This window comes from Trematomus bernacchii, unplaced genomic scaffold (assembly GCF_902827165.1).
Source record: "Trematomus bernacchii unplaced genomic scaffold, fTreBer1.1, whole genome shotgun sequence".
In the NCBI taxonomy this organism is placed as follows: domain Eukaryota; kingdom Metazoa; phylum Chordata; class Actinopteri; order Perciformes; family Nototheniidae; genus Trematomus; species Trematomus bernacchii.
This window is the reverse complement of record NW_022987739.1, coordinates 21,602,020-21,628,911: the sequence shown is the minus strand read 5'-3', so window position 1 is coordinate 21,628,911 and position 26,892 is coordinate 21,602,020. Positions and strand designations below refer to the sequence as shown.

At 40.5% G+C, this 26,892-nt stretch overlaps 1 protein-coding gene across 2 annotated transcripts in view; it reads left to right on the top strand.

Annotated features, from left to right (window-relative positions):
- The first annotated feature begins 7,411 nt into the window (after positions 1-7,411).
- adcy1a (adenylate cyclase 1a) overlaps positions 7,412-26,892 on the top strand; it is a 44,913-nt gene continuing 25,432 nt past the window's right edge. For both annotated transcript variants that reach the window (XM_034147529.1, XM_034147528.1), the window contains exons 1-7: positions 7,412-8,026; positions 9,138-9,287; positions 12,743-12,861; positions 16,002-16,113; positions 22,076-22,203; positions 23,030-23,188; positions 24,104-24,245. In XM_034147529.1, coding sequence (XP_034003420.1) covers positions 7,412-8,026; positions 9,138-9,287; positions 12,743-12,861; positions 16,002-16,113; positions 22,076-22,203; positions 23,030-23,188; positions 24,104-24,245 — 1,425 coding nt within the window. The remainder of the gene's footprint in view (positions 8,027-9,137; positions 9,288-12,742; positions 12,862-16,001; positions 16,114-22,075; positions 22,204-23,029; positions 23,189-24,103; positions 24,246-26,892) is intronic.

Below are 26,892 nucleotides of genomic sequence, written 5' to 3'. Positions count from 1 at the left end.
GTCCACAAACCATTTTAGTTTATTTATTGTTGATGTAATGCTGCCCTAAGAGATGGTAAGAATGTATTTGAAGGGCTGACAGGACATTGTCATGACACTCTCATAACCATGAGTGGACACCTGTCATTAACATGAATGAAGCCTAAAGTAATGTGTTAATTACACCTAACTCCATTACAAATTATATAATGGACCACAGGACATTTAATGAAAATGTCACAAGTACATATACTGACCTTGGAAATAGAAGTGCATTGCAACTTCAACAAATGAATCCATCTCCAGCTATTGATTAACTTTTTATTTCAAGGTCAAGAATTAACTTTTAATTCTTAAATGAGTTATATTGCTATTTTAAGTCAGTTATTTATAGTTTGTCTCTAGTTCAGATATTTCAATGAGGCTACTGGAGGAAAAAGGAGGAATCTAAATATGTGCAGGATGTATATTGGCCAACAGTATCAGCCTGACTTTCATCTGGTTCATACAAACTGCCTATTTTCTGCTTTAGATGTATACATTCATGGCACACTTAAATGTAATCTGAAGAAAAAGAGGGCTTACTGTAAGTAAAACAAAAACTTCTAGGTTCTTCTAATGAAATTACAAAAAGCAGTCCGGCAGTGGCTCAGTCAGTAGGGGCTCAGTCAGTAGGGGCTCAGTCAGTAGGGGCTCAGTCAGTAGGTGCTCAGTCAGTAGGGGCTCAGTCAGTAGGTGCTCAGTCAGTAGGGGCTCAGTCAGTAGGGGCTCAGTCAGTAGGTGCTCAGTCAGTAGGGGCTCAGTCAGTAGGTGCTCAGTCAGTAGGTGCTCAGTCAGTAGGGGCTCAGTCAGTAAGTGCTCACCCAGCTAGCGGGGAACGTTCTCACAACTTTGGCTAACGTTACCTATTGGTTCTAATAAGGTTTTAAAGAAACGTTTTCATCTGATGTTCAAAGAACCTTTTTAGGATGCTATTTTTTCAAATAATATTCCTATAAGGTTTAAGGTTAACTAAGACATAACATTTTAACTGCAACATTCTGAAAATGTTTTCAGGATGTTATTGAGGCCTGAGATTACAGAAAGTGTTTTATAAAATGTTCCTTTAATGTTACATGATAACAAATGAAGAACATTCTCCAAGCAACATTCTGAAAATGTTTTCAGGATGTTATTGAGGCCTGAGATGACAGAAAGTGTTTTATAAAATGTTCCTTTAATGTGATATGTTAACAAAGGTGGAACGTTTTGCCTGCAACATTCTAAGGATGTGTTTTGGACGTTGTTGGGTAACACATTAAAGATGTTCTTTATAAAACGTTCCCTCAATGTTACATGATAACAAATGAAGAACATTCTCCAAGAAACATTCTGAAAATCTTTTCAGGATGTTATTCTTTTTTTTATAAAACGTTCCTGTTATGGCAAATATTAACATGGTCATGGTCAGATTGATTTCTAGAGCGCTTTAAAAAACAAACTTGTTGCATTTGTTTGAAAAGAATGTTATAAAAAAAATCTGATGTCACCATATTTTCCTTTTGAAAAAAACAAACAAGTACGTAATTCATGATAAACTGTAAGCAGATATTGCATGTTTGCGGTGGCATGTGTGAGTTCCCAGCTAGAAATGTTTGTTACCATTCGTTGTTCTAGGAATGTTTTCAGCGGGGCGTTTTATTTTGGTTCCCAGAATGTTCTTCTGAAAGGTAGGATAACGTTCTTTAAAAACATTCTTGAAATGTTTGGTGATAACCTTCTTAAGATGTTTTTGATAACCTTCTTAAGATGTTTTTGATAACATTGTTAGAACATTATGCCCTACTGTTCTTAAAACGTTTTCAGCGGGACGTTTTATTTTGGTTCCCAGAATGTTCTTCTGAAAGGTAGGATAACGTTCTCTAAAAACATTCTTAACATTTTTGGTGATAACTTTCTTAAGATGTATGCGCGCATTGAGACAATGAATAGGACGTATAAAAACGAATTTATGCATGCCAATATTCACTCACATGCACTTATAATCACACTAAGGTATGTAGGCCCACAGTATTCATAATATCATATGTGTAAAATATCCGAAAATAATCACACTTTTTTCTGACTATAAAGGTTGTGTCTCGTATGTAGGTTCTAACTGTTAGATAAGCTATCTGGCCGTGTGTGGTTTGTGAGGGCTGCGTATAAACAGTGTCCGCTGTTTATGCATATTGGATAAAAATCGTTATTGCACCCTTTAGATTTGAGACCGACAGACATGCCAGCTAGCGGGGAACGTTCTCACAACTTTGGCTAACATTACCTACAGGTTCTAATAAGGTTTTAAAGAAACGTTTTCATCTGATGTTCAAAGAACCTTTTTAGGATTTTTATTTTTTCAAGTAATGTTCCTATAAGGTTTAAGGTTAACTAAGACATAACGTTTTAACTGCAACATTCAGAGGATGTTTTGAGGATGTTATTGAGGCCTGAGATGACAGAAAGTTTTTTTATAAAATGTTTCTTTAATGTGATATGTTAACAAAGGTGGAACATTTTGCCTGCAACATTCTAAGGATGTGTTTTGGACGTTGTTGGGGTAACACATTAAAGATGTTCTTTATAAAACATTCCCTCAATGTTACATGATAACCAAAGAAGAACATTTTGAAAGCAACATTTGGATAATGTTTTCAGGAGGTTATTCTTTTTTTATAAAACATTCCTGTGATGCGAAATATTAATGGTCAACGTCAGATTTATTTGTAGTGCGCTTTAAAATACAAACTTGTTGCATTTGTTTGAAAAGGATGTTTAAAAAAAATCTGATGTCACCACATTTTCCTTTTAAAAAAAGCATGTAATTCATGATATTGCATGTTTGCGTAGGCATGTCTGAGTTCCCAGCTAGACATTGTTGGTTCTAAAAACATTCTGAGAATGTTACCATTCATTGTTCTAGGAATGGTTTCATCGAGAAGTTTTATTTTGGTTCCTCGAATGTACTTCTGAAAGGTAGGATAACGTTCTCTAAAAACATTCTTAAAATGTTTGGTGATAACATTGTTCGAACATTATACCCCAAGTGTTTTTGTTGTTTATGCACATATCTCTATTGTCATATGGATCGAATAACACTTAGAAAACCAAAGACAGACATAGAAGAACGGACCGACTATCACTGCCCGTCCCTTAAACCCCTGTTAGTGTTTGTATGTGTTTGTTTCTACTGTGTGTCTCTCTCTCCCCACACCTGCCTGCTGGTCTGCTCTACACGGCTGGGAGCAATCTCCAATCAACCACACCTGCAACCTGCTCATCAGCCACACTATGAAAGCCTGCAGCCTGCACTCATTCCCTGCCGGATTGTTGCCGTGAACGGTTTGTTGCCATGAACGGTTTGTTGCGTGCCGCTCTAGCTTTTTGCCAGCATATTCTTTGACAACTTTGCCTGCTTTTGCCTCACACTCATTTTTGTGTCTCTCCCAGGAGGAATACAAGGCCTTCTACACTCCCAAGACCAGCCAGGCCTCTCCACCCTGGAACAACTGTTTCCCACTGCTGCCATAACTAACCTCCACTCCCAGCTCCCCTTTTCTAATAAACAAATGTTACTTTCACAAGCTGATTCTGAGTCATCCTTTTACATGTGTTAATAGTCAAATTCCAATAGTTACAGTGGTCAGTCCAGTTACCCAGGAATTTTGAGTTGAACAATTACAGGAATATTATGTCTTTATGTTCTAATAATGTAAACATATTGTAGTAAATTGTTACCACAGAACATTTGCATAATGTTTTAAACATAAAGCATGTTATCCTTCTCTAAAATAATAACATTCTGGCAACATAAAAAAATCTAACTTGCAGCTGAAAACGTTTTAAGAACAGTAGGGCATAATGTTCTAACAATGTTATCAAAAACATTTTAAGAATGTTTTTAGAGACCGTTATCCTACCTTTCAGAAGATCATTCTGGGAACCAAAATAAAAGCTTCTGCTGAAAACGTTTTAAGAATAGTAGGGCATAATGTTCTAACAATGTTATCAAAAACATTTTAGGAAGGTTATCACCAAACATTTTAAGAATGTTTTTAGAGAACGTTATCCTACCTTTCAGAAGAACGTTCTGGGAACCAAAAGAAAACTTCCCGCTGAAAACATTCCTAGAACAATGAATGTAACATTCTCAGAATGTTTTTAGAACAAAACATTTCTAGCTGGGCAGTCAGTAGGGGCTCGGTCAGTAGGGGCTCGGGGCTCGGTCAGTCGGGGCTCGGTCAGTCGGGGCTCGGTCAGTCGGGGCTTGGACTGGGAGATGTAGGGTCGCCGGTTCAAGTCCCCAAACAGAGCTAAAATGTGGAGTGTGGACTGCTACTTGGAGAGGTCCCAGTTCACCTCCTGGGCCCTGCTGTGGTGCCCTTGAGCAAGGCACCGGACAACCCCCCACCCCGGGTGCTGTGCAATAGCTGCCCACTGCTCCTAGTACTAGGATGGGTTAAATGCAGAGAAAAACATGTCACTGTGTGTGTTGTGTGCTGTGTGCTCTGCATGTGTGACCATTAAAGAGGGTTTCATCCCTCCAATTCTATCTATCTAAAATCACGTGTAAATAACCTTAGCCTCATTTTACAGTATATTGTTTTGCTCATGTTTACATAAGGATGGTAGTTTTTATTTTATTATTATCTGATAAAACATGTGAGTTCATGGGGGTCAAAGGTCACGTCTAGTTCCGACATGTCTGCGATATAAGTAGAACAGAGAGAAACAAAGTTGTAATTGTTTTCAGACCGCAGAGATTAAAGATAAAATATCAATTCAAATTACTTAAGCAAAGAGCTTTAGTGAGTTTTATGGATATGGAGGCAATCAAGTTTGTTCCCACGCTGCATCATTTTCATGTGAGCTGTATTTTTCGGAGCTAACAAAGTAATGATAGTTTTGTGCAAAATGATCTGTTATCGTTGTTTACCTTTGTTAAAAAGATTTCTTACATATTTGAACTTGCTTATCATGGCTGCTTATTGGAATTTTAAAAGTTCCAAATAGTGTTAATGGATGATTTCTCATGTATTGTACATACAGTATGTGTCCCATACGATTCCCTTAGACTGAGATTTTGGTCAAGTAGGAAGCAATGAGCGGACTCTATAAGGGACATATCTTTGCAGCTTATCAAAAATAGTCACAGGCAAGTACATCCACAAAAAGATGTATACACAGTTCGGAGCTTAACATCTTTAGACTAACTGTTAGACAGTGGAGGGACTTCAGAGCGACAGTGTGTCAGCTCTTTTCGCCACTAGACCAAATCACATTAGTCTCCCTTCAGATGGGGTCAGACTGTCTTTCTTCTCACCGATCCAGCCCCTGCAACCCATCGATTTGAAAAAACACGTCGGACGATAGTAGATATTGACCACATAGTAATTGACTGTGTGCATGTAGAGACTTTTTTGTTAGGAAGGCTCAAAGTGCTTCACATTGACTTCTACATTGATGTGCCTCCATTACCTCGGAGATCTTCAGGATCTGAGGCACACGGAGCAACAAAAAGCAAGCTGTCAGGTCAGGCACCAAAACACTTGCTTTTTTCTCCTATACGCTTGTATGCGCGCTAAAGAGAAGCTGTTGATCAGTTTGAAAGCCTGTTATTTTGTATCTCTTGTCAGATCACACAATTAGCACTGAAGTAAAGCGGAGAGAAAGAGGCATTCATGTAGAAACACGTACTGATACAGGATATCAATCATTATCCTCAAGGCTGTAAACAATTACTAAATACATTACAGTCAAATCTATTTTTTTCTCCGTCTTGATTTTTAACACCTATGCATTTCACACATATCATTATCTTTTCCTCATGTTCTACAATATTAATATAGCATGTTAATACACCTATTATAATATTATTTTTATTTATCACTGCTAATTAATTTAAACTTAAACGACTTATTAAACTAAAATGTATGTAAAAAAACTACTGCACATAAACTAGCCATGTGTATGACTCATTTCAATTTCTTCATAAGCATATTTTTGGATATCCTGAATATGTCTGCTCATTATATCCTTATATAACACGTGTTTTTTTACTTTTCTTCATGCCAATTATTGCATTTTGCTACTGCAGCTGCTGCTATTTTGAGGACCATTTATCCTTTCCTCATTTTCCATGTTTTAATCCAGTTATTTTGAGGGATTTGTGTTGAAGTTGTCACTTGCATATTTATAGGCTTCTCTTGGTTTGCAATACTGAGTTACACTCTCCACTGACGAGCCTTTTTTCTCTATGAGGATATGATTTCTGCAACCAGATTCATCCTTGTGGGTGTTTTAATTTAAACTTAAAGCCACACCTACAGCATAACACAAAGACATGCACACAATATCCAAAAAAGCATGCACAAAATATGCAAATGTGCACAAAGCATGCCCTCATTTATAACAATGGTGCATCACATTTTAAGATGCAAGTCATCATTCTTACATTTTCACAGTTAATTGGGTAAGAGTGTTTTTTTCTGTAAATCCTCCTCTCGAATTGAGCACTTGACTGTGCAATACAATATATGAGGGGTAGAGATGCGGGAAAGACCAAATTGTTGCTATATTGGACCATCCACCGGTGCAGCTGGGCTATTTTTAGCCGGGAACTACATCAGCTCTGACTGCAGACACAATGAGGGGAAATCACCAGCTCTGTTTTGCTGCTGTCTTCACATAACCACTGACATTTCACTAAGGCAAATTAAAGCAGGAGAAGGGCACAAGGGAGTATTTCATATTTACTGTAGGCTTTGTGTGTTTGCGTGTGAGCTGCGCGTCTCAGAGGGGAGAGGAAGAGGGGGAGAAAGTAAACCGGGGAAGGTATTGTCAATTATTTTATTTATTTTGGGAGGACTCTTTGTCGAGCCTCGTGGTGAGCTGTTTTGGTTTTGATCATACACAAACGATGCGGCAGGATCACCCGTAACCCGGCGTGAGGCACCGCGGGTGGTGAGAGAGAGAGAGAGAGGAGAGAAGAGAGAGAGAAGAGAGGAGAGAGAGAGAGACGAGAGAAGAGAGAGAGAGAGAGAGGAGAGAGAGACGAGAGAGAGAGAGAGAGAGAGAAGAGAGAGACGAGAGGAGAGTCGATATAGAGATAGCTTCTAAGATAGAGAGAGAAGAGAAAGAGAGAGAGAGGATAGAGGAGGAGTAGAGAGGAGATGACCACCACATTGGTCGGGCTACTTTCCTGACGACACACCAACAATCGTCAACCTGTGGATAGGGCGCGAACGGTGCTCTGCTGTCTCCACTGCCACCCTCTCCCCCTCCTCTGACACCGAGACTTACCCTCGGACATCCAGGACGCATGAACTGGGAGAGGGTGCCGGTTCGATTCCCGAGCAGAGGAGGACAGGAACCGGAAAAGTTGAGCGGGCTCGTGCGCAAAATCCCCCGCTTCATGAATGGCCGGAACATGGAGGGGATGCCAGTTGAAAGTGCCAAGACCCGGCGGAGGAAGGGTCACTGCCCGGCCGGCGCACGCCTGGGCGCCGTCGCCTGCGAGGACGAGTTCAACAGCCAGGAGCTGGAGGCGCTCTTCCAGAACTACAACCTGAAGCTGGAGCAGACCGCCACCCTCAAGGCGCTGGCGGTGCTCATCGTGGCCGCGTCGTCGCTGTCCCTGGTGGAGCTGCTCTCCAGCCCGCGCCTCACCTTGTCCAAGGGCTCGTACCCGGTGCACTGCGTGGTCTTCCTGTCGCTGTTCATCGTCACCAACGTCAAGTACCTGCAGGTGACGCAGCTGCAGCAGATCGCGAAGCTGGCGCTGCTCTTCAGCTTCACCTTTGCGCTGCTCTGCTGCCCCTTCCCGCTGGCGCTGGGCACGTCGGAGCTGCTGAGCGCCGCTGCCCCTGAGCAAGGCGTGTGGCAGCTCATGCTCGTCACCCTCGTGGCTTACGTGCTGCTGCCGGTGCGGACGCTGCTCGCGGTGCTGTTCGGGGTGATGCTGGCGACGTCTCACTTCATTGTGATCGCGACATCGTTCACCGGGAGGAAACAGAAGCAGTGGAGACCGGTAAGTGCAGCACCTGCAACCCGCTGAGCCCTTCACTTACTCCCCCAACTCTGTTGACTTAAGCTATAGCTACTTCACTTAGAGTAGGGGGTTGGTTAAGCTCCCATTTCAGTCAAAAAGTGCAGTCCAAGTACCCTTGAGCAACTTTGAAGCGCTCTGCTGGGCTTTCAAGTATGAATGTGAAGTTGTGCCAAGAAACAGTATGCTTACGGCATGATCCGGTGTTCCCTCGAGTAGGGGGGGGGGTTAACACAAACACAAACACCCTCAATGTTCGATTTTAGCCTCAGGATACTGTTGGTGTACAATTGAAAGCAGCATAAAGTTTCACTTTTCACTAATGAAGCAGACGAGGAGCTGTCCAGCTGCCAGTGCTGAAACAGGATCATGCAGATCCACATACACAACTCAGTGCTGGTCCCTGTGCCAGAAATTGTAGGTAAAAGTGATAATTCAAGTAGAAAGTATTGAAGTTATGTAACATCTCCAGATTTCTGGTCCAATAATAGAGTACTCCACAACTATTTTTGGCATATGACAAGCTATGTCTATTTACTCTACAGATTCCATTGGATAGTTCAACCCGAGAACATTAATCCTTCTTAAATAGTACATTTGAAACTGAAAAAATAAACTTTTAGTAGCCCAAACATTGTTTTTCCGTATCAATCAACTAGAGTGAAGTGGTATTTTGTTGTATGTCATCCATCTTGCTGGTTCGGATGAGAGTGTTTCTTCTTCGATCTTTCACCTCTGACCCTTGAGGAATCAATGACACAGAGTGGCTCCACAGAATGAACTGTTTGTGACGATCAGTAGTCTTTGATCATTAATCAATAATGCACTTTATCTGCCAGCCATTCCACTGTGTGGCTTTTGTTCTTTAAGTCACACCTACAGTATGAGTGATGTTGTAATCAATGTTGCTGGCCTGGATGTCTGCCATTTAATCCATCCTATGGATTAATCAAGGATTGTGAGATCTAATCCAGCCAGGATGTATGACTGCATACAGAAATGCACATATGGACATGTGTGTTCCCTCTGGCTCACATGCAGTATGCAGATGCTGACAGCTTTGTGTGGCATGTCTGTTCTTGTTTGTGTGCAGCTGGTGGCCAACGCGGTGCTCTTCACCAGCGTCAACTTGTCGGGGGTGTTTGTGAGGATTCTCACCGAACGCACCCAGAGGAAAGTCTTCCTGCAAGCCCGCAACTGCATCGAGGAGAGGCTGCGGCTGGAGGATGAGAACGAAAAGCAGGTGAATTTGCACAAAACAACCAAAAAAGCACAGATACATAAAAAACAGAGTGAGATGTGATGCATCCACACCTCGTCTTAAACCCTTATGTTCATCAAAGTTGTTTTTTTCAAAGGTTTCAGGTGCCAATGTATTCTAACAACCTGCCCACAGGCACACAGTTACTATGACAGCAGCTATTTAAGGAAAGAACAATTACTGTGGCACATGCAACAGCGCCACACTTTCCACCCCCTCTGCGCGTACACACACACACACACACACACACACACACACACACACACACACACACACACACACACACACACACACACACACACACACACACACACACACACAGACACTCACACTCACAGAGCGACTTAATAAAGCAAGAATAGGGCAACTTAAACACAAAACACTTTCTTATGAACACACCCACACCACATGAGAATTAATTACTCCATGTGTGTAATATGCCTCTGAAACACGCTTCACCTTCGTTATACACAACACTGGCGAGCACACACTTCCCACCTGCGCTTTGTAGATTGGATGATGATATGCTGTGTTTCCCCCAGCAGTAACAGGCTCACTTCTGACAGGTAATTACACAAGCAGATTGCTTTCATGGCCTCCCCACTCCAGTAAAGGTCACAGTTTATCTGGGTGAGTGAAACACACACAGACCCCTGATTGGGATTTATCAACAGCCAGCTAACAGCCTTGCAACCAGGTTGACAAAATCCCCCAAAAACGTCTCGGATTTGAATTTCAGGTCTCTGGTTATCGTCGGGTGTTTGCTTGGGATTGTGCTTTGAGCCAGATCCATAGGTTGTATTGATTCCTGCATGTGAGGGCTATGCGCTGAGCGTCTGGATGGTGAATTGACTTCTCAGTTCAATAGTAATCTCACAGCGCAGAGGAAAGGCGTAGTTTCCTCTTGATTCACGTTGAGGGAAACTACAACCACCCTGTTCCAAATGCTTGATACATTGCTCGGACAGTGACATCTCTAATAAGTGCTAACGATACAATAAGTTGGCCAATTTGACTGCAACAAAACAACCCCACCACTAGGCTTCTTAACATTTTCAAAACCACATTGCAGTCTTCATTTCCTCTGCTGGAGACCGTTTAGTGTACGTTATGGCTTCGTTCTTAGCACTGCTGTGTTGTGTTGTCATAAAATTCAACCATCTAAGTTCACAATTGACCTCAGAAGAAAGAAAGAAAGAAAGAATTCCCAATTTAAGGTCTACTTATGACCTTTTTCGAGTGATTTCCAAAACTATTGGTCAAGGGTTATGGAAAGGTCAAAGGTCACTCTCAACCGAACAGCCAGTCCTGTTACTGAAGGTTTTCTGGCAATATAGTGATGTAATTATTCTGACTTTTACTTTAAGGGAGAAGAGTTATGATTCAGACAGAAAAACGTTTTTTTAAATTTCACAATATATACAGTTCATAAATATCAATTAGATTCTTATCCACATATTTAGTATATCACTAACAGTAGTAAGTCTCCACGTCACAGGTTAATCCTAAAACACATTCCTCTCTTTGTTTTCATTGATATCTACCTTTTTAAACTTTGGTTTTAATTTACTAAACAAATGTTGCATGTTAAATTGTCTGTGTTATTGTTGTCTTGTCAGAAAGCCTAAAGAAAAATAGTAAGCTTTCCTTTTACACTTTGTCCAAACAAACTGGATTGCCTCAGTTCAGTTTTTCAAATATATTTTTATGGGAATTCCCCTCTGTTGTAAAGCTCGAAGACAAGGAATGTTCATTTTTAATGAGAGAGAAAGTGAGCTCATTAATAAATAACCACCATGAGGAGAGGCAGAGTCAAACAGAGCACACAGTGAATTAAGCCTGGGACAGATAGGAGAAATGGGAATTATAACGCAGTCAGAGAGGAGGAATGGATGAGATTAATAAAGGGATTCTATTTTTTTTATGAAACAACCACACCTTGAAACTAATATTACCTGACACACACACGTGTTTAGGTAAAGCACAAGCACATGTGGACAAACACAGCCTGTATCGTCGGTAACCTTTTTCATTCACGGCTGAGGAGCAGTTGTGTGAATGGACGTGTTATGTGAAAGTGTCGGAGGGAGACACCGGAGAGCACGGCTGCTTTTATATCCTGCCTCTCAGCAGCTATTCAGCAGAGCCGCCTGATGATTCATTGTGCATTCACAACCGTTTGACATCCTGCGAGAGTTTCAAGAGTACTTCATGCTGCTGCAACTGAGACCATTCACACACACACAAACAAATATGCTGATCTGGTTAGTCACTACTTCAGACAAGTGCAGGAAGGACTCCTTTTGATTATCCATTAACGCTTAAGTTACTCCTCAGACTAAGATTCCAAATATACTTCAGTGTGAGTTTGATAGATGTTTGGGAATATTCCAGTTTTCCCTATAAGAATGACGTCATGTCGATTTTTATAAAGTTGTGTAAATCAGAGCGGTTGATGGACGTGTTTTAATGCTAAAGGCCACAGTATGCATTCGGGTACCTAACCCTTACCATACTATGTTTGCCAAAATCACCAATTTTCAGATTTCCCACTTAGTTTAACTACACTATAGCGTCACATTTAGGTATACAGCTAGAAGGCTAAGATGGCAACGTTTTTTATTTTTATTTTCAATTTTTGTCCCCGTTTTTATACAACTGTGAATGGAACGTTTTTTGGCTTCACACTGTAGGTCAACCAAAACTAAAAATCAGAAGACATCACATTGGGATCTAGGAAATTGGATTTTCTCTCACTGTATTTTTCACCAATTGATGAATCGATTAATTGTTTAGTCTATTAATCTTCAAATAAAAGTGTTAACACATCAATAGAGTTCTGAGAGTTCAAGGTCTGTAAACTAAAATACATTTAATTGTGCATGTAATTAATGTTAAATGATGAATCAGCTTATTTATTTTCTTTGTTAATCATAAAATGTTGGGAAATTGTGTAAAAATACCCAATGACGAGTTAGTGTCTTTAATTTGCCAACAATCAGAAACTAGGGATGGGAAATACGAAGACAATTCAATATCATGAGATCAAGACCAAATTCCTCGATGAATTGAAATTGCAATGATATGGTTTAGTTGATTTATGGACTTGTCCAAGCTGTTATAAAGTTTAAAATGTTATTAAACAAACAACATCTAAAAATCTTCCTGTTGAGATGCTGGATTTGGTGAATGCAATTAACTTAAACAATCAACTGATGCAACCAAATTGACTACTTAGTTGAATGAATAATCATTTAACATATGTCATAGACAAAGGAGTATACTTCATTACTTCATTTGTGTAAAAAAATACGTGTATTCATGCTGCATAAATACAAACATTCAAAATGTACATTTACGTCCTTTCCGTTTAAAGTTCTCACTGCCTCTTCTTCTTTTTCTTCTTCTTCTTCTTCTGTTAACCCTTCCCTCCTCAGGAGCGTCTGCTGATGAGCCTACTGCCCAGGAATGTTGCTATGGAGATGAAGGAGGACTTCCTGAAGCCGCCTGAGCGGATATTTCACAAGATCTACATCCAACGTCATGACAATGTCAGGTACGGGGGTGTCATGACAACTGTGGACCACTGAGCTATGCGGAGTGTTTTGATCCGAGAGTCCCCGTCTGTGACGTCAGGGTCCAGAATAGAAGAAGAGCAATTAAAGTTAGCCATTAAGGGTGACGCTATTTAACTACTTAAAGGTTAAGGAGAGTTGGACGGAGCGCTGTTGCCACCACCGACTAGAAAAGCTCCTCGTTAGCCATTTCTGGTGTTGTTGCATAGGAAATGCTGTAAAGCAGTGACTGTTTCTAGGGGCTCTGTTACAGCTTACAGGAGCTATTTTCTCAAGATTCTCCTACTAGTTGTTTTTTTTAACGTTGAGGCTATATCAAAGTATTTCAACTTTACAACTATGAAGCGCATTGGTGACATCTCACCACACATTTCATCACATCCTGTCAGGCTTTCCATTGGCTTCATGGAGCTTTATAGTTTCAGCACATTGTTGTGTAGCTGTTTTGATGGAACTTCCCTGTTGTGGTTCACTCTCACAGCAGGTATTTGTTGTCAGTGTGTAGCCTCAACTATAGAATATACATCTGGCGCTAACAAGATGTTGGTGGTCATGATGTCAAACACTTGTTGTTTTTATCATCCCAAACGCAAGGACTCCTCTCTGTTCTATATCGCCTTACAATCTGAAAATGTTTTGGTTATGGATCAAACTCAGACTTTGAAGATATGACTTTGACCTCTGGAAAACTTTTTGTTGCCTGTTTCCTGACATCCATGACTTATCATCATTATAATATGTTCCTGATTGGCCAGTTATTTATTTGAAAGAGGGATATCATTCATGTTCTAGTTTTGCTGGTTTATCTCAGTTTTAAGTTATTCTAAGTTGAATCTCTTTTAAGTTGTTTCTGACTTATGATACAAGTTATTTAAAACACATTTCCTTTGGATTTAAAACCTTTTGATGGCCAAAAATATATATAATTGTTTTATAATAAACAACTTGTTAAGCAGGTGATATGTTAAAGTCATACACTAAAGATCCTTTCCAGCAGCAACCTGTATTGCACTTGTAATGAAAACAACATTACAGAGCGTGAGAACCTGGCCTGACTTAGAGCTGATTACAATCCAACGAGGCAGAGATGAGACATGGAGAGCTGTACCACTGCTGCTGAGTGTGGGATTGTAGGGCTAGGTAGCATGTCAACAGCACTCCTGTCAAGAGACCATCCTCTCCACTCTCCCTCTGTCTGTGTCTGTCTCTCCGCTCGGCTCCCACACTGCTCGGGAACATCGCCGCCCGCTCGCCAGCCTTGCTGCTGCGCTGGCACTCGGCCAAACATCATGCTTCTGCACCCAGCGAGCTCCTGTCTCCAGGGAGCCGCCACAAACACACACATGCCCCCGTGAGCACATGGGGATAGAAAAAAAAAGCTTTATTTTGCCGAGGAGGGGCGTGACATCCCCACCGATCTGGCCCCCCTTTGAAGTGGCCCTTAGAACGTTTGATCGCATACCTATTTAGCTTCGCCACCGGTCTGCTCTCCCCCTCCTACCCCTTACCAAAAACAAAACTGTGTTGTCATTGGAGGAGGTTGGAGTGGATGGATGAAAACAATTCATTTTTGGCCCAGACAATGCTTTTGTTCCTAATGATAACCAAGTATTAACAGTTTTGGAGGAAGATACAAAAACAATAATACAAATAAATGTTAAAGGTTATTCTTGACCGTGGACGGTGGAGTGTGTGGTATTAGGATTTTAGTTTAGCGTGTAATATTGGCTGGTAGTTGGTGTTGACTTGATGAAAAGTTACCAAAGTGGGTGTCACGACCTCGATACAAACTGATGAACCCAAATGCACGACCCAGAGACAAAGTCTTGAATGTTACAAAATGTATTTTTAATTACAAAGATCAGGTAATCCCTCTTAACAGAGTACTGGCATAAACAAAAAGCGCTCACAAGGAGGAAAAAACTAAGCATAACAAAAAGAGAACTTAAGAAAAACTTAAGCCTACAAAATTAACAACAAAACAAAACCTGACATGAGAGAAAGCGATCCTTTCTGAGCTGAGGCTTGGCACGACCATTCGGGGAAACAAACAAGATGAACTGACACAGGACAGGGGAGAGACAGGACTATTTAAACATGAGGTGAGTGGGAACAGGTGGAAACAATCAGGGGCGGGGCAGACACTGATGATGGCGGGAAAAACACACAAGGGGAGGAAGACAACAGGGCCTGAAATGAAAGACAGGAGGTAAGCACAAAATAAAACAGGAAATGGAAAACGAGACATGACCAGACGTGAACAAACATGAAATGACAGACATAATACATAAACATAACTAACACATTTGACGAGACACAACAGTGGGTGTCTATATATACAGTATACAACATAATCTAACTCTTCAAATAACACAATTGTGAAGCTGTAGATTTCCGTATTTTGTTAAAATATTTAATTCTGGACCAAAGTGGTGGCTAAAACCTTCCTTATGTATTCTACTAAGCTTGTTCCAGACTTTCAATTGCATCTCACAAACTTGATAGTGTTTGCACTGTTGTCATGGAAATACCAACTGTGGTGTCTCCATCTGCTAAAAGAGGCTTTGAGATGCAGATAATATCTGTGGAGAAGGCTCGTAGATGGGCATTGAGTTAAACGTATTTTATAATTTAAACAGTTGTTCAGATCAGTCAAATTAATTGTGTGTATCAGTATCAACAAATCCTACCCAGCTCTGCACACGGCTTTATCCTTGATGCGTTACTCCACTGGGAACAGTGATTTATTTATTTTTTATTTCAGACTGAAAGTCAATAAGATCCATAACACCTTGTTTGGTTGCCATCTGAGCAAATTAATGAGGGGCTAAGTAGCTTTCATCACCTTCCTCCCCCCACTACAGCAGCAGGCAACTCAGATCTGTAATTGATTTAGTGCTTGGCAGAGAAGACGATTCCACTTATCAGGGATTGGATTACTCTTGCTTGTCTTTTGATCGCCATTAGTTCATTTCTCTGCTTCGGTGTGACCTGTTGGTATTTTGTTGTCAGAAAAGAGAGAAGAATAGAGTAGTTTCCTTCCACATGAGGACATCAGCTGTCAGGAGATATAGAGCTCTTCACATCAGAGTATAACCCTTCTTTCTCTTCCTTCTGACAGCATCCTGTTTGCAGACATCGTGGGTTTCACCAGCTTGGCTTCTCAGTGTACTGCTCAGGAACTGGTCAAGCTGCTCAACGAACTCTTCGGGAAGTTTGATGAGCTGGCTACAGTAAGTGCTCTCCCATCCCCCGCTGCTACCCTTTAGCAGAGAGGGCAAAAGTACACACATCCTTTACTCAAGTAGAAGTACAGATACTCGTGTTTAAAGATACTCTGGTAAAAGTAGAAGTACTGACTAAACTTCTTTACTCAATTAAAAGTAAAGAAGTATGGGCTTCAAAATGTACTTAAGTAAAAAGTACCCATAACTAGCAGCTGTTTTAAAGAGTACCTGACCTCCCTTTATATTAATAGAACAATAATGTCATTGTTAGCTAATGAATGTTTCCATGCTGAACAACGGCAACATGACAAAGTTCTCATTGGTCCGTCTTCTTTAGAGAAGACCAGGAAATGATGGATACACGGATCGTGTTAAAATAAATAGGCATGCAACTGACTCTAAATAATAATGATCACGCCACCAAACGTAGATTAAAACTAAAGTAACAAACCTGTTTAAGAAATGGAAGAAGTATAAAGTACAGGTATTTGTGTTAAAAATGTAAGAAGTAAAAGTAAAAAGTCGTCAGAAAAATAAGTAGTGGAGTAAAGTACTGATACCAGAAAAATGTACTTAAGTGCAGTAACAAAGTATTTGTAGTCCACTACTTCCCACCTCTGCCCCTTAGTGTATGTCCTTCATAATTACAATATGAAAATGAGTGGATAATCAAGCACATTGTGATCAAGGTTCATGAAAATCGATGGTTCAATTATAGCCTGTTCCTCAAGTGATGCATCTCCAATGATTGATAGGTTATTGAGATATATATATATACATGTACAGGTGGTTTGAATTATTATACAAATAGTCTCCTCAGAATTTTATTCCAAACTCTTACATTTTATTCCACATTGTAATATTTAATGTAGCGCACAGGGGGTTCAGAGCACAGTTTAATGATGAAACAGCTGCCTGCTAACGAGAATGCTGACAGCTATAAATGTGCAGGCACTAAAACCACAGCGGTGGACTGAAAGGAACTGCTGAGGTAGCAAGAAACCCCCTTTCACATTACACATAGTCATTTCATCTATTGTTTGTATTAAAATATTGATTAAAGCGGCTTTAAATGTGGGTGTTGGAGTATTATAGCCAGGTACCGAAAGGATGAAACATAACTTGTCAGTGTTATTAGGTGGACAAAGTGTGTTAGGGCAACTATTTTATAAAATGACTTAAAACATCTTTCGGATTACTGCACTTTCCTACTTAATGTCTTACATTATCGTTTTTCTTATTTGAAATTTGTACAAGCGTAATTTCCTTTTTATACATATTTAATGTGCATTGTTCGAGGGAGCCTGATATAAAAGATGTTCATTTCCAACAACTTCTTCTCTTTTGCATATGATCTTAAATATTTAAAAAATGTTTCAGCTGATTAATATGCGGGTATGGATATATGCAACGTATTGGTGGAGTCTCTTCATTGTTGTCAGTGCATTCAGTCTTTTTCGAAAATAAACGTCTGTCTTCACAGGGAAGGAGCCCATTATGCACATTTATAATTTGATTTGTGCCACTGCTGTGTCCTGTTTACATGCTTTAATGTTCAAAAAGGTCTTTCTTTTTCACCTCTTTTCACCCTCTGTCTGAAACCAGAGCCCAGTCTGCTCTGATTGGTTAGCTGGCCAGCACTGTTGTGATTGATCAACAACTTAATTATATCCCACCCCTTATCACGTACAATGTGTTGGAGCTATAGCCAATCGAAGCTTGAGTATTACCTAGTGATGTCACTATGTTACGGAAGTAAACAAAGGACTACAGTGAAGGTTTTTTAGGCAGGCGGGTTGGTGTGGGAGAGAAACCCACTCTGGAGGGAATTTATGACGGATTTTAGCCTTTGATGACCATTTACATGCACACAAACCTATGTAACACAGGAAAGGGAAAAACCAAAAAAAGCATAATAGAGCCCCTTTAAGTTTAGCATTACATTGTGGGTTAAGTTAAAACAACTACAGAAGGAAAAGGCATGGATGGAAGTTATGTGACGACTAATCAATTCTGGTTTCATACGAGACACAGCAGATTGCTTTTGTGGGATATACATTACATGAATTACTGCTTTCAGATGTTTGAGAAAAGCCTTTAACAAAAAAGGCCTGCAAGGACATGACATATTTTATTTAGTTCCGCAACTGATTTATCATGCCAAGCCATATATTGATCCAATGGTGCAAGTCAAGCTGGAGAGACGGAGGAGGAGGAGGAGGAGGAGGAGGAGATGGAGATGAAGGTCAAGAAGGAGAATGAACTGGAAGAGAGGGAGAGATGAGTGAACACATTTTTTGACAAAGTGGAGATAAGACCTGAGGAGATGGTGTGTGTTTGTGTGTAAGTGTGTAAGTGTGTAGGAGCACTACTGGGACTACTGCACTTGATATATAGAGATTGTGTGTGAATTATTGCAAACATTGGAGTCAGTAAGCCTGCGTGGTGTTGTTTTACGGGAAAGGAGATTAGGTGAGTGATAGGTTATCTGCCGCTAGACTATATTATATTAATACTGCATGAGACACACAAACACACACACATACACAGACATAGTTCTATCCACTACCAATTGCAGTAGGCTTAAGACTACCTCAACACATGCACAAATACACACACAGTTTATAACCCCAATGGTGCAGTACTATTTCTTGCACATGTCATGGTGTTCATCAGCTGATGTTGTTATCATAATGTGACCTGCAGTCAAGTGTAACTCTGAGTACTTCAAAGATACCCTACTTGGTCTTTCTCTGAGCAAGCTCAATCCACTTATAAATGCAGTGAGATTGGGTTAAAAAGCAAGTGAGTAGCCCTTGAGTTCAGATTGTTTGGTCCAGAACATTGGGTTTAATGAAAACATTGCCAATCGAGATCATTGACTGGTTGAGAAAGCGGAGCAATTAGCAGCTAAAGAGTAACTTTGTTTCTCAGGAGTTGGTGGAGACCAAACCAGAGCTAAAAGTAGCATTACAATTTGACTCAATTCATGAGGTAGAAACAAACACAACCCCAGTGGAATTGTGAACTGTTGTATAATGTTACCTCTCAGTTTTTCAGCTCCATAGAGTGCCACAGTGACGCGTCCTAAAACCCGGAAATTCCTTCGACAAAAACCAATGCAATTTCTCCATAGGATTTTGGAAAATAGCTGGAAATAAGGTCTGTGGTTGACACAAATTGAACAGACAGATCACGTTTTGTTCAGCCGGAAAATATCCACATGTCTACCCTACTTTTATAATTTGTATTATGGATGTGTGTTTTCAGCTATCTGCAGAGTTTGTTATGCACATGGTCTCATCTCACATATTTTAGATTTATGGTAAATGTTCACACCTAACTTAACATAATATAATCGTTTATTGTTATGATGCAATCATGAAATAGATCTTATTTCTGATGATAAATAAAAGTTAATCTTGTCCATAATGTCGGTCACAGCGCATTCCCACTCAACGCTCAGCGTGCCACCCGGATGACCTCTTCTTCTCCCAGCCAAGAGATCTCTTCAGACAGTTTACTCTCCCTTTCTGCATGCACACGCACACATATGCACACACAACAGTCATATGCTCAGCAGGATTATCACTCTTGAGTTCATTCTGCATCTCAGCAATCAGTCATGGCTTAATGCGGGGTCAGAGTTAGAGAGAAGAGAGGGGCCAAGAGAGCAAGATACAAGGTGCTATCAGTGCTCCAGCACTCAGAAAGCCATTATATGGAAACCTTGTGAGGATATATTTTGCGCATGTGTCTTCCTGTGTGTGTATGTGTGTGTGTAACCGCAGCTGCATCCTAATTGAGATTTATACCCTGTCGTGTTAGCGAGAGAGAAATTCACTTTCAAACAGGCTTTGTCACAACTACTGAGCTTGTCTGACTGCTGTACGCTACACAACACATTTATTACCCCAAGGCTCAACCTAAACGTAACCATAACAGACATAGGCCTTACTTAACCCTAGCCGTAGTGAAATGTAACAAGGCAAATTGAGAACATTGATTTTTCCACCAATTAGACCAACTGTCCCCAATCATTTGGTTTAAAATCCTAAGCGTTTGTCCGAAAAAGACACAATGATACCTTTCTCCAGAGACATGGCTTTCTGTCAGCTGATCATTTCTCTCTCATTTCTGTACGCACGCACGCATGCACGCACACACACACACACACACACACACACACACACACACACACACACACACACACACACACACTCACACTCCGTTCCTCATATCCTCCCACGCCAGACTCGTTCTGCTCCCGTGAGCAGAAAACCAGAGCACCCCGTCTCCTCTCTTCTCATCCCCGCCTCTTACACTGCATTTGTCATGAAGCCTTTGTATGTGTGTGTCTGTGTGTGTGTCTGCGTGTGTTTGTCACTCAGAGGGTGCCTGCAGGCTAAGCTTTGTAGGGTCTACCATTACGATCTTTTGACGACTATGAGTGATACAGCGCCAAATGGAAACCCTGCACGTGCGACTCAACAGAAGTACCTGTACAGTGTGTATGCATGTAGCTATGCAGGGTTGTGTGTGTGTTCCTGTGTCATAGAGGTATTGGTGTTTGTGGAGTTTGTGCACAATGTGCTATGTGACAAATAGCTGATCTGTCTGGGAATGTGTGGGCGGGATCCTACTTCAAGAGCATGTCGGAGCAATTAGAGTTGGCCTCAACTGCAAACACACACATGGTTGCACAAGTACACACATCTGATTTACATAAGCAGAGATGCAGCTCAGGCATCCATGCTGTGTTTGTACAGGAGTAAAAGAAAGGTCATTCTTTATGTTTAGTGCGACCAACTCTCGGCCAATACATGTAGAAATGGCCGAAGTCACGATTTCAAACTGTTAAAAAATAAGTTTGTATAGCAATGGTCCTGTCAAAAGGACTTGTGCTAAGGCATTACAACGAGCAATCTGTGATCCAGATCCAGAGAATTTGACTACTTTTAATGATGGACTGTAAGATCTACTGCTAAAAAAAAAGACTGTGGGCCAATTCTAATATACACACTCTCCGACTCTCAGTCTTGGAGGGTGCCTTTCCGCAAACTCCATGAGTGCTTATAGCGGACCCACTGTCAAATTGTCAAGTGCTTGAGGGCTCTCTCGCGGACATCCCTTTATGCATGCTTTCTGTAAGGCCACATTTCTGCAGACTTTGCCGAAAGGGAACTTCCCACAGTTCATAGCTTTCTGACGTTAAGCACAGGGTTACCAGCTGAAGCCTTGAGGCGTTAAAAGAAAAAAAAGGAAACAAGGAGGACCGGCACACCATGGGTGTTTAGCCTGGCATCTTTACATAGCACTACATTACGTTTAAAGATGGCACATTAATAACACATGACATTGAAGGAATACATGCATGGCTATGTTGAACATTGAGTTTATTCATCAATTCTTTTTGGGAATGTTGCTTAACAATGCTGTTTTGACAAAAAAGAGTATTTGAGGGAACAATGGGATTGGGACTAACAATCTAGAGCCATGCTAGTAGCTCTTTGAGGCTGCTAATATCATAATGCTTAGATTCTTCATCATATCAATGCTTATAGGTATAGGTATACATTATTACCCTGTTCAACGTTTTAGTTTTGCATGTAGTCTAGCTTCACTAAACTAAAAGCTAGCTGAGGTTGTTGAAAATGTAATTCCTTTTGCAGGTATTCCATCATCAATAGCTCTTTTGGAGAAATTGAGATATTAAGCTGATGATGTTGCGAGAGGGAAAATGTAAGCAATCATCCAATTTATAGGAAGTGATCCTGGACACCTTCAGGGCAATTCAGATATTTCAGTACGGACCGAAGTGTTGTATTGACAGACAGATGAACATTACCACCTCGATAGCCAATGTATTGGCAGCTATGACTCTAGTACTAGTAGTATAACTAACATTCTCCGTATACTGCAGTATGCTGTTTCAGACAATCACGTGTCCGTCTCATTGTGTCTGTAGGAGAATCACTGCAGGAGGATAAAGATCCTCGGGGACTGTTACTACTGTGTGTCAGGACTGACCCAACCCAAAGCAGACCACGCCCACTGCTGTGTGGAGATGGGACTGGACATGATTGACACGATCGCGTGAGTCTCACACACACACACACACACACACACACACACACACACACACACACACACACACACACACACACACACACACACACACACACACACACACACACACACACACACCATTTTCTATTTTTAGACCACTGTTAAGGTGCTGTCTTCCTTAAAAGGGCTGACTTCCCCTGCAACTGGTAGCGATGGAAAAAGCACTAATTTTATACTGGTATTAAAATGAGCAATACAACAATGTGAAAATACTTGATAAACACATTTATCAAGGCAATTGTTAAGTTTAGATTTTGGGTAGACAGCTAAACATTAAAGTTTACTCAACATGAATGCAACACACATAATTAGTCATTAGTGTCTACCCCTTAGCGCAAATGGTATTAAGGCCCTTTTTAGGAGAAAGATTACCATGAGAGCGTGTGACGCCACATAGACATTTAAAAAAGTTATATATGCATGTTGATCCAGTTGAACATCAAACACAGAGAATCAAGCATAATGATAAATAGTTAATCTGTTAACAGCCATAATTTTTTTTTAATATAAGTTAGGTAGTTCCTAAGTTAAGAGCAACAACATTATAAAGTATACTATGAGATAAATGCAGCAATAACAGGATGCTTACCAGTGCAATGCTAAGATGCTGCAGCATAATGTTTACAATCTTAGATTAGTGTGTTAGCATGCTAGCATTTAGCTAATTTGCACTAAATATAAATGACAGTTGAAGCTGATGGAATGTCATTTGTGTTTTGATCTTGCTACCTAACAACCAAACATAACATTTTCTTGGTTTTGAGATTAACCTCCCCCCTTCCCCTTCCTGCAGGTCCGTGGTGGAGGCGACGGAGGTGGATCTGAACATGCGGGTGGGTCTGCACACAGGACGGGTGCTGTGTGGCGTGCTGGGCCTCAGGAAATGGCAGTATGACGTCTGGTCAAATGATGTCACACTGGCAAATGTGATGGAGACTGGAGGGCTGCCTGGGTCAGTGCTGACTCTTACACCCACTGAAACTAGATTCGGAGCAGTCACAGTTCACAGTTCACAGTTCACACACACACACACACACACACACACACACACACACACACACACACACACACACACACACACACACACACACACACACACACGCACACACACACACACATACACACACACACACACACACACACACACACACACACACACACACAGTATCCCAGCAACAGCGATATAATATAGGCTTATGATGTGTGCATCTGTTCACAGCAGTAACAGCTGGGAAATGTATTATTTCTGCATATGAACCTCAGGAACACTACATGTTGTTTTTTTAAATCACTTTTATATTGATGAAACAAATATATAAAAAATTCACAGAAAAGACAAAAAACTGAAATGAATTTAGCCACCTGACAGATGTTGTTTATGTAGTTGCAACCTAATAAACATTTCCAAAACCACAGAGGCACATTGCATTTACCAAAGAAAGACAAACTGGAGATGCTATCTTGTAATTACGAGGCAGTTTAATGACATAGCATCACCATGGAAATCTCATAATTACAAGATCTTTATCTAATATAAGATGGTTTTCTTAATTATGAGCTTGTTTTCAGATACAGATGTTGTTATCTAAAGTAAGGATGTCATAATCATAAGTTTCCTTATTATGAGATATCTTTGGGCTGCATTGGCTCATTTTGGTCTTGTTTCAAGTGAAGTAATACGATTTTAGGACTGGTTACCAGATTAAATAGGTCGTTAGCATGAACATTTCTCTGCTGTGAAGAATTTTGAGCCAGCCAAAGGGTTTTTATGCGGATAAAAATAATTAGGGGGATAATGATTTGAGACCTTAGTGTCCGACTTGTATCTCTAACTGCCTTGCGTCCTCTGCTCTGCTTGTGCTCCCAGCAAGGTGCACATCACAAGGACCACCCTGGAGTGTTTGAATGGAGACTACGAGGTGGAGCCGGGCCTCGGACACGAGAGACATGCCTTCCTACAGAAACATCAAATAGAAACATTTTTCATCGTGCCCTCACACAGACGCAAAGTACGCCACTGTCATCTCTGGTTTTGCAGGTCTTCTCTCTTACTGGAGAGGTGACACATCTATCAGTGTTAGTTAATCCTCTGATGCAGAGAGGGAGGTAGGGAGGCCATGTGTTAAGCTGGCATACACATGGATAATATCACTATCTACTGTACATATGCCTGAGAGCTGAGTGTGCCTGCTCATAGCATTTTAAATCCGCAGCTAAAGTATTTGTGTGAGCATTCACACACACGCATACACACACACTCACTAACATTGCACCGTCACTGTAAATATCCCACTCAAACATACTTTATTTCCATGAATGAGACAATTCTGCCAAAGCACGTTAAAATGAGTTCTCATCAGGTCATTATTTTCTCCGGTCCTTGACTACATAATGCAACATTTTCTCAGGTTTATTATTAAAGTGGACCTATCATGCTATATTATAATAATATAGTGTAGGACCATACCTATATAAGGCATATTTATACTTTTTTTTTTTCAAAATACCAAACAGATCATGCATTTTAGCCATGCCTCATTTTGCTCAATTTGCACTTTTAAACCCCTGTTTTTGCAAGGGCTGATTCTGTGAGAACAGCACCACCTACAGGCCTGGCATATGTACTACAGCGTCTCCAGCGCTTTCGAACGGCAATGGCCGTGGCTGTCTCCTCCTGATTGGTGGAGTTGGCCCAATAGCCGTAGCGCCACTGTCCTGACGTCAGGACAGTGTTCAAATCTGGATCAGTTTTTATCAGATCCGTTGCAGCCCCTTTTTTAGAGATTTGGGTATGGAGGAAAATAGAGAGGGTTGTGTTTTCTGACACTTGGTGAGTTCCCTGGAACACCGGGGACACATATTCATGTATAAAAGACGTACAAAAGTGCATTTTGCATGATAGGTCCCCTTTAACCTCTTAAGCACGGCGGTCCCCCCATTGGACCCCTCCCACCGTTTTTTTTTCGAGACAATGTCTCAGGGCTTCTTAACATTTATGAAACTATGAATGTGTAGCACCAGATTAACGGGAAGAATCTCAGCTAACTGAAGATATGAACCATTTTTACCAAAACAAAACACAAGTCTCATAAGAAGCATCTAAATGACCCCTGAGCGAAAATATTCTAACGCACTGCGGCACACAATTCAAGATAAAGATACCCTTATTACTTATCGTAACTGCACATACAATATAGCCGATTAAAGCTGAGACTCCACTGATTATTTAGGTATAGTATCATCACTGAGCGATCCGAACTTGCGACAGGGGAAGCAAACACAGACATCACAACACGTACCTTTACGGAGCATTTACGGCAGATCGTCTCACCGTAGCTGTCAATTAGGTCAAAAGACGTGTTCAATGGCATTAAAACGGAAAAAAAAATGCTACAACTGTTGATCCATAGGTTAATAATGTGCCTGTGCCTTTGAAAAAATTATTTATAATCCATAATTCCATTTTTATGTAAATATCGGAGCGGAAAAGTTAGCTGCTAATGGTAGCCACCAGAGTGTATGCAGCTTCCGGTTTTGGTAACGCGTCACTCTCACTCCTTATTTGTTAACGTTTTGGTGTGTATATAACTTTCCCTCGATTCCATTGGCTCTAGCGGTTATAAAGAGATTGCATTCATCAAAATCAAGTAAGGGGGGCCAGAGATAGGTCAAATCCACCCAAATGACCCCAGAAGTGTTTTTTTTTTGCTAAATCTCTCTAAAGAGGTCACATTTCACTTGTTTTGCATCAATCTTGATACAGGGTACTTATTATATGTTGTACTTTGGATTCCTAAAGCTTTTAGTCTAACTTACCATCATCCAAGGGTAGTTTTCACTATAAGTAAAAAATAGTTTTTGGACGGACACTATAATTTACAGTTCTTTACTATGTAAAATCTGAATTTTCTTTAAAATAAAAAACATCTATATTGATTCTGACTTTTCTACATCTAACTCACAGGTTTATCATTACTTTGAGAATAAAGATGATTAATTTAACCCTTTTAGAAGGGAAGATATGGTCATTTGTTCTGGGAATGTCATTTTCGAGCCTGAGACCTGAAAAACAGGCTCAGGGCTTAAGAGGTTAAAGAAACTGCATTTCAAAATAATGTGTTTTTGTAGGTAAAAGAGGTTGGTAATGATTGAAGTTTCAATGTTGTAGGTTTTAGTTTTGCCATTACATTTTGAACAAACTTTCACTGTACCTGATTTCTAATTTAGCACCATAGAAAGCGGTTATAGGTTTATCAGGTTTACTTGAAACAAATTACTGAACGCCTATCAGCTTTAGCTTTAGTTCAAAGTTAATGCTAACATGTGAGCAATGTTAAATATAGGCTAACATGCTAACATGACAAACAAAACATGATGCCAAACAACTTTCTAACACATGTTAAACTTGAGTAGACTTTACATTCTAAATACTAACTGATTTGCGATAAAATGCTAAACATCATTTGCATACAACACATTACCTTGTTAGATGCCATATACCCTATTTACATGATGTAGCTGTTTGCATGTACGTTAGTATGCTAACTGTGGGTACTGTTGTCTGCTGTCACATGCCAATGCTTACTTTATTCCCATAAAAGCTCTAATAAAAAATCTGGAAAAGAGCTTGTTTTCAGTTTACATAAACATAAATTG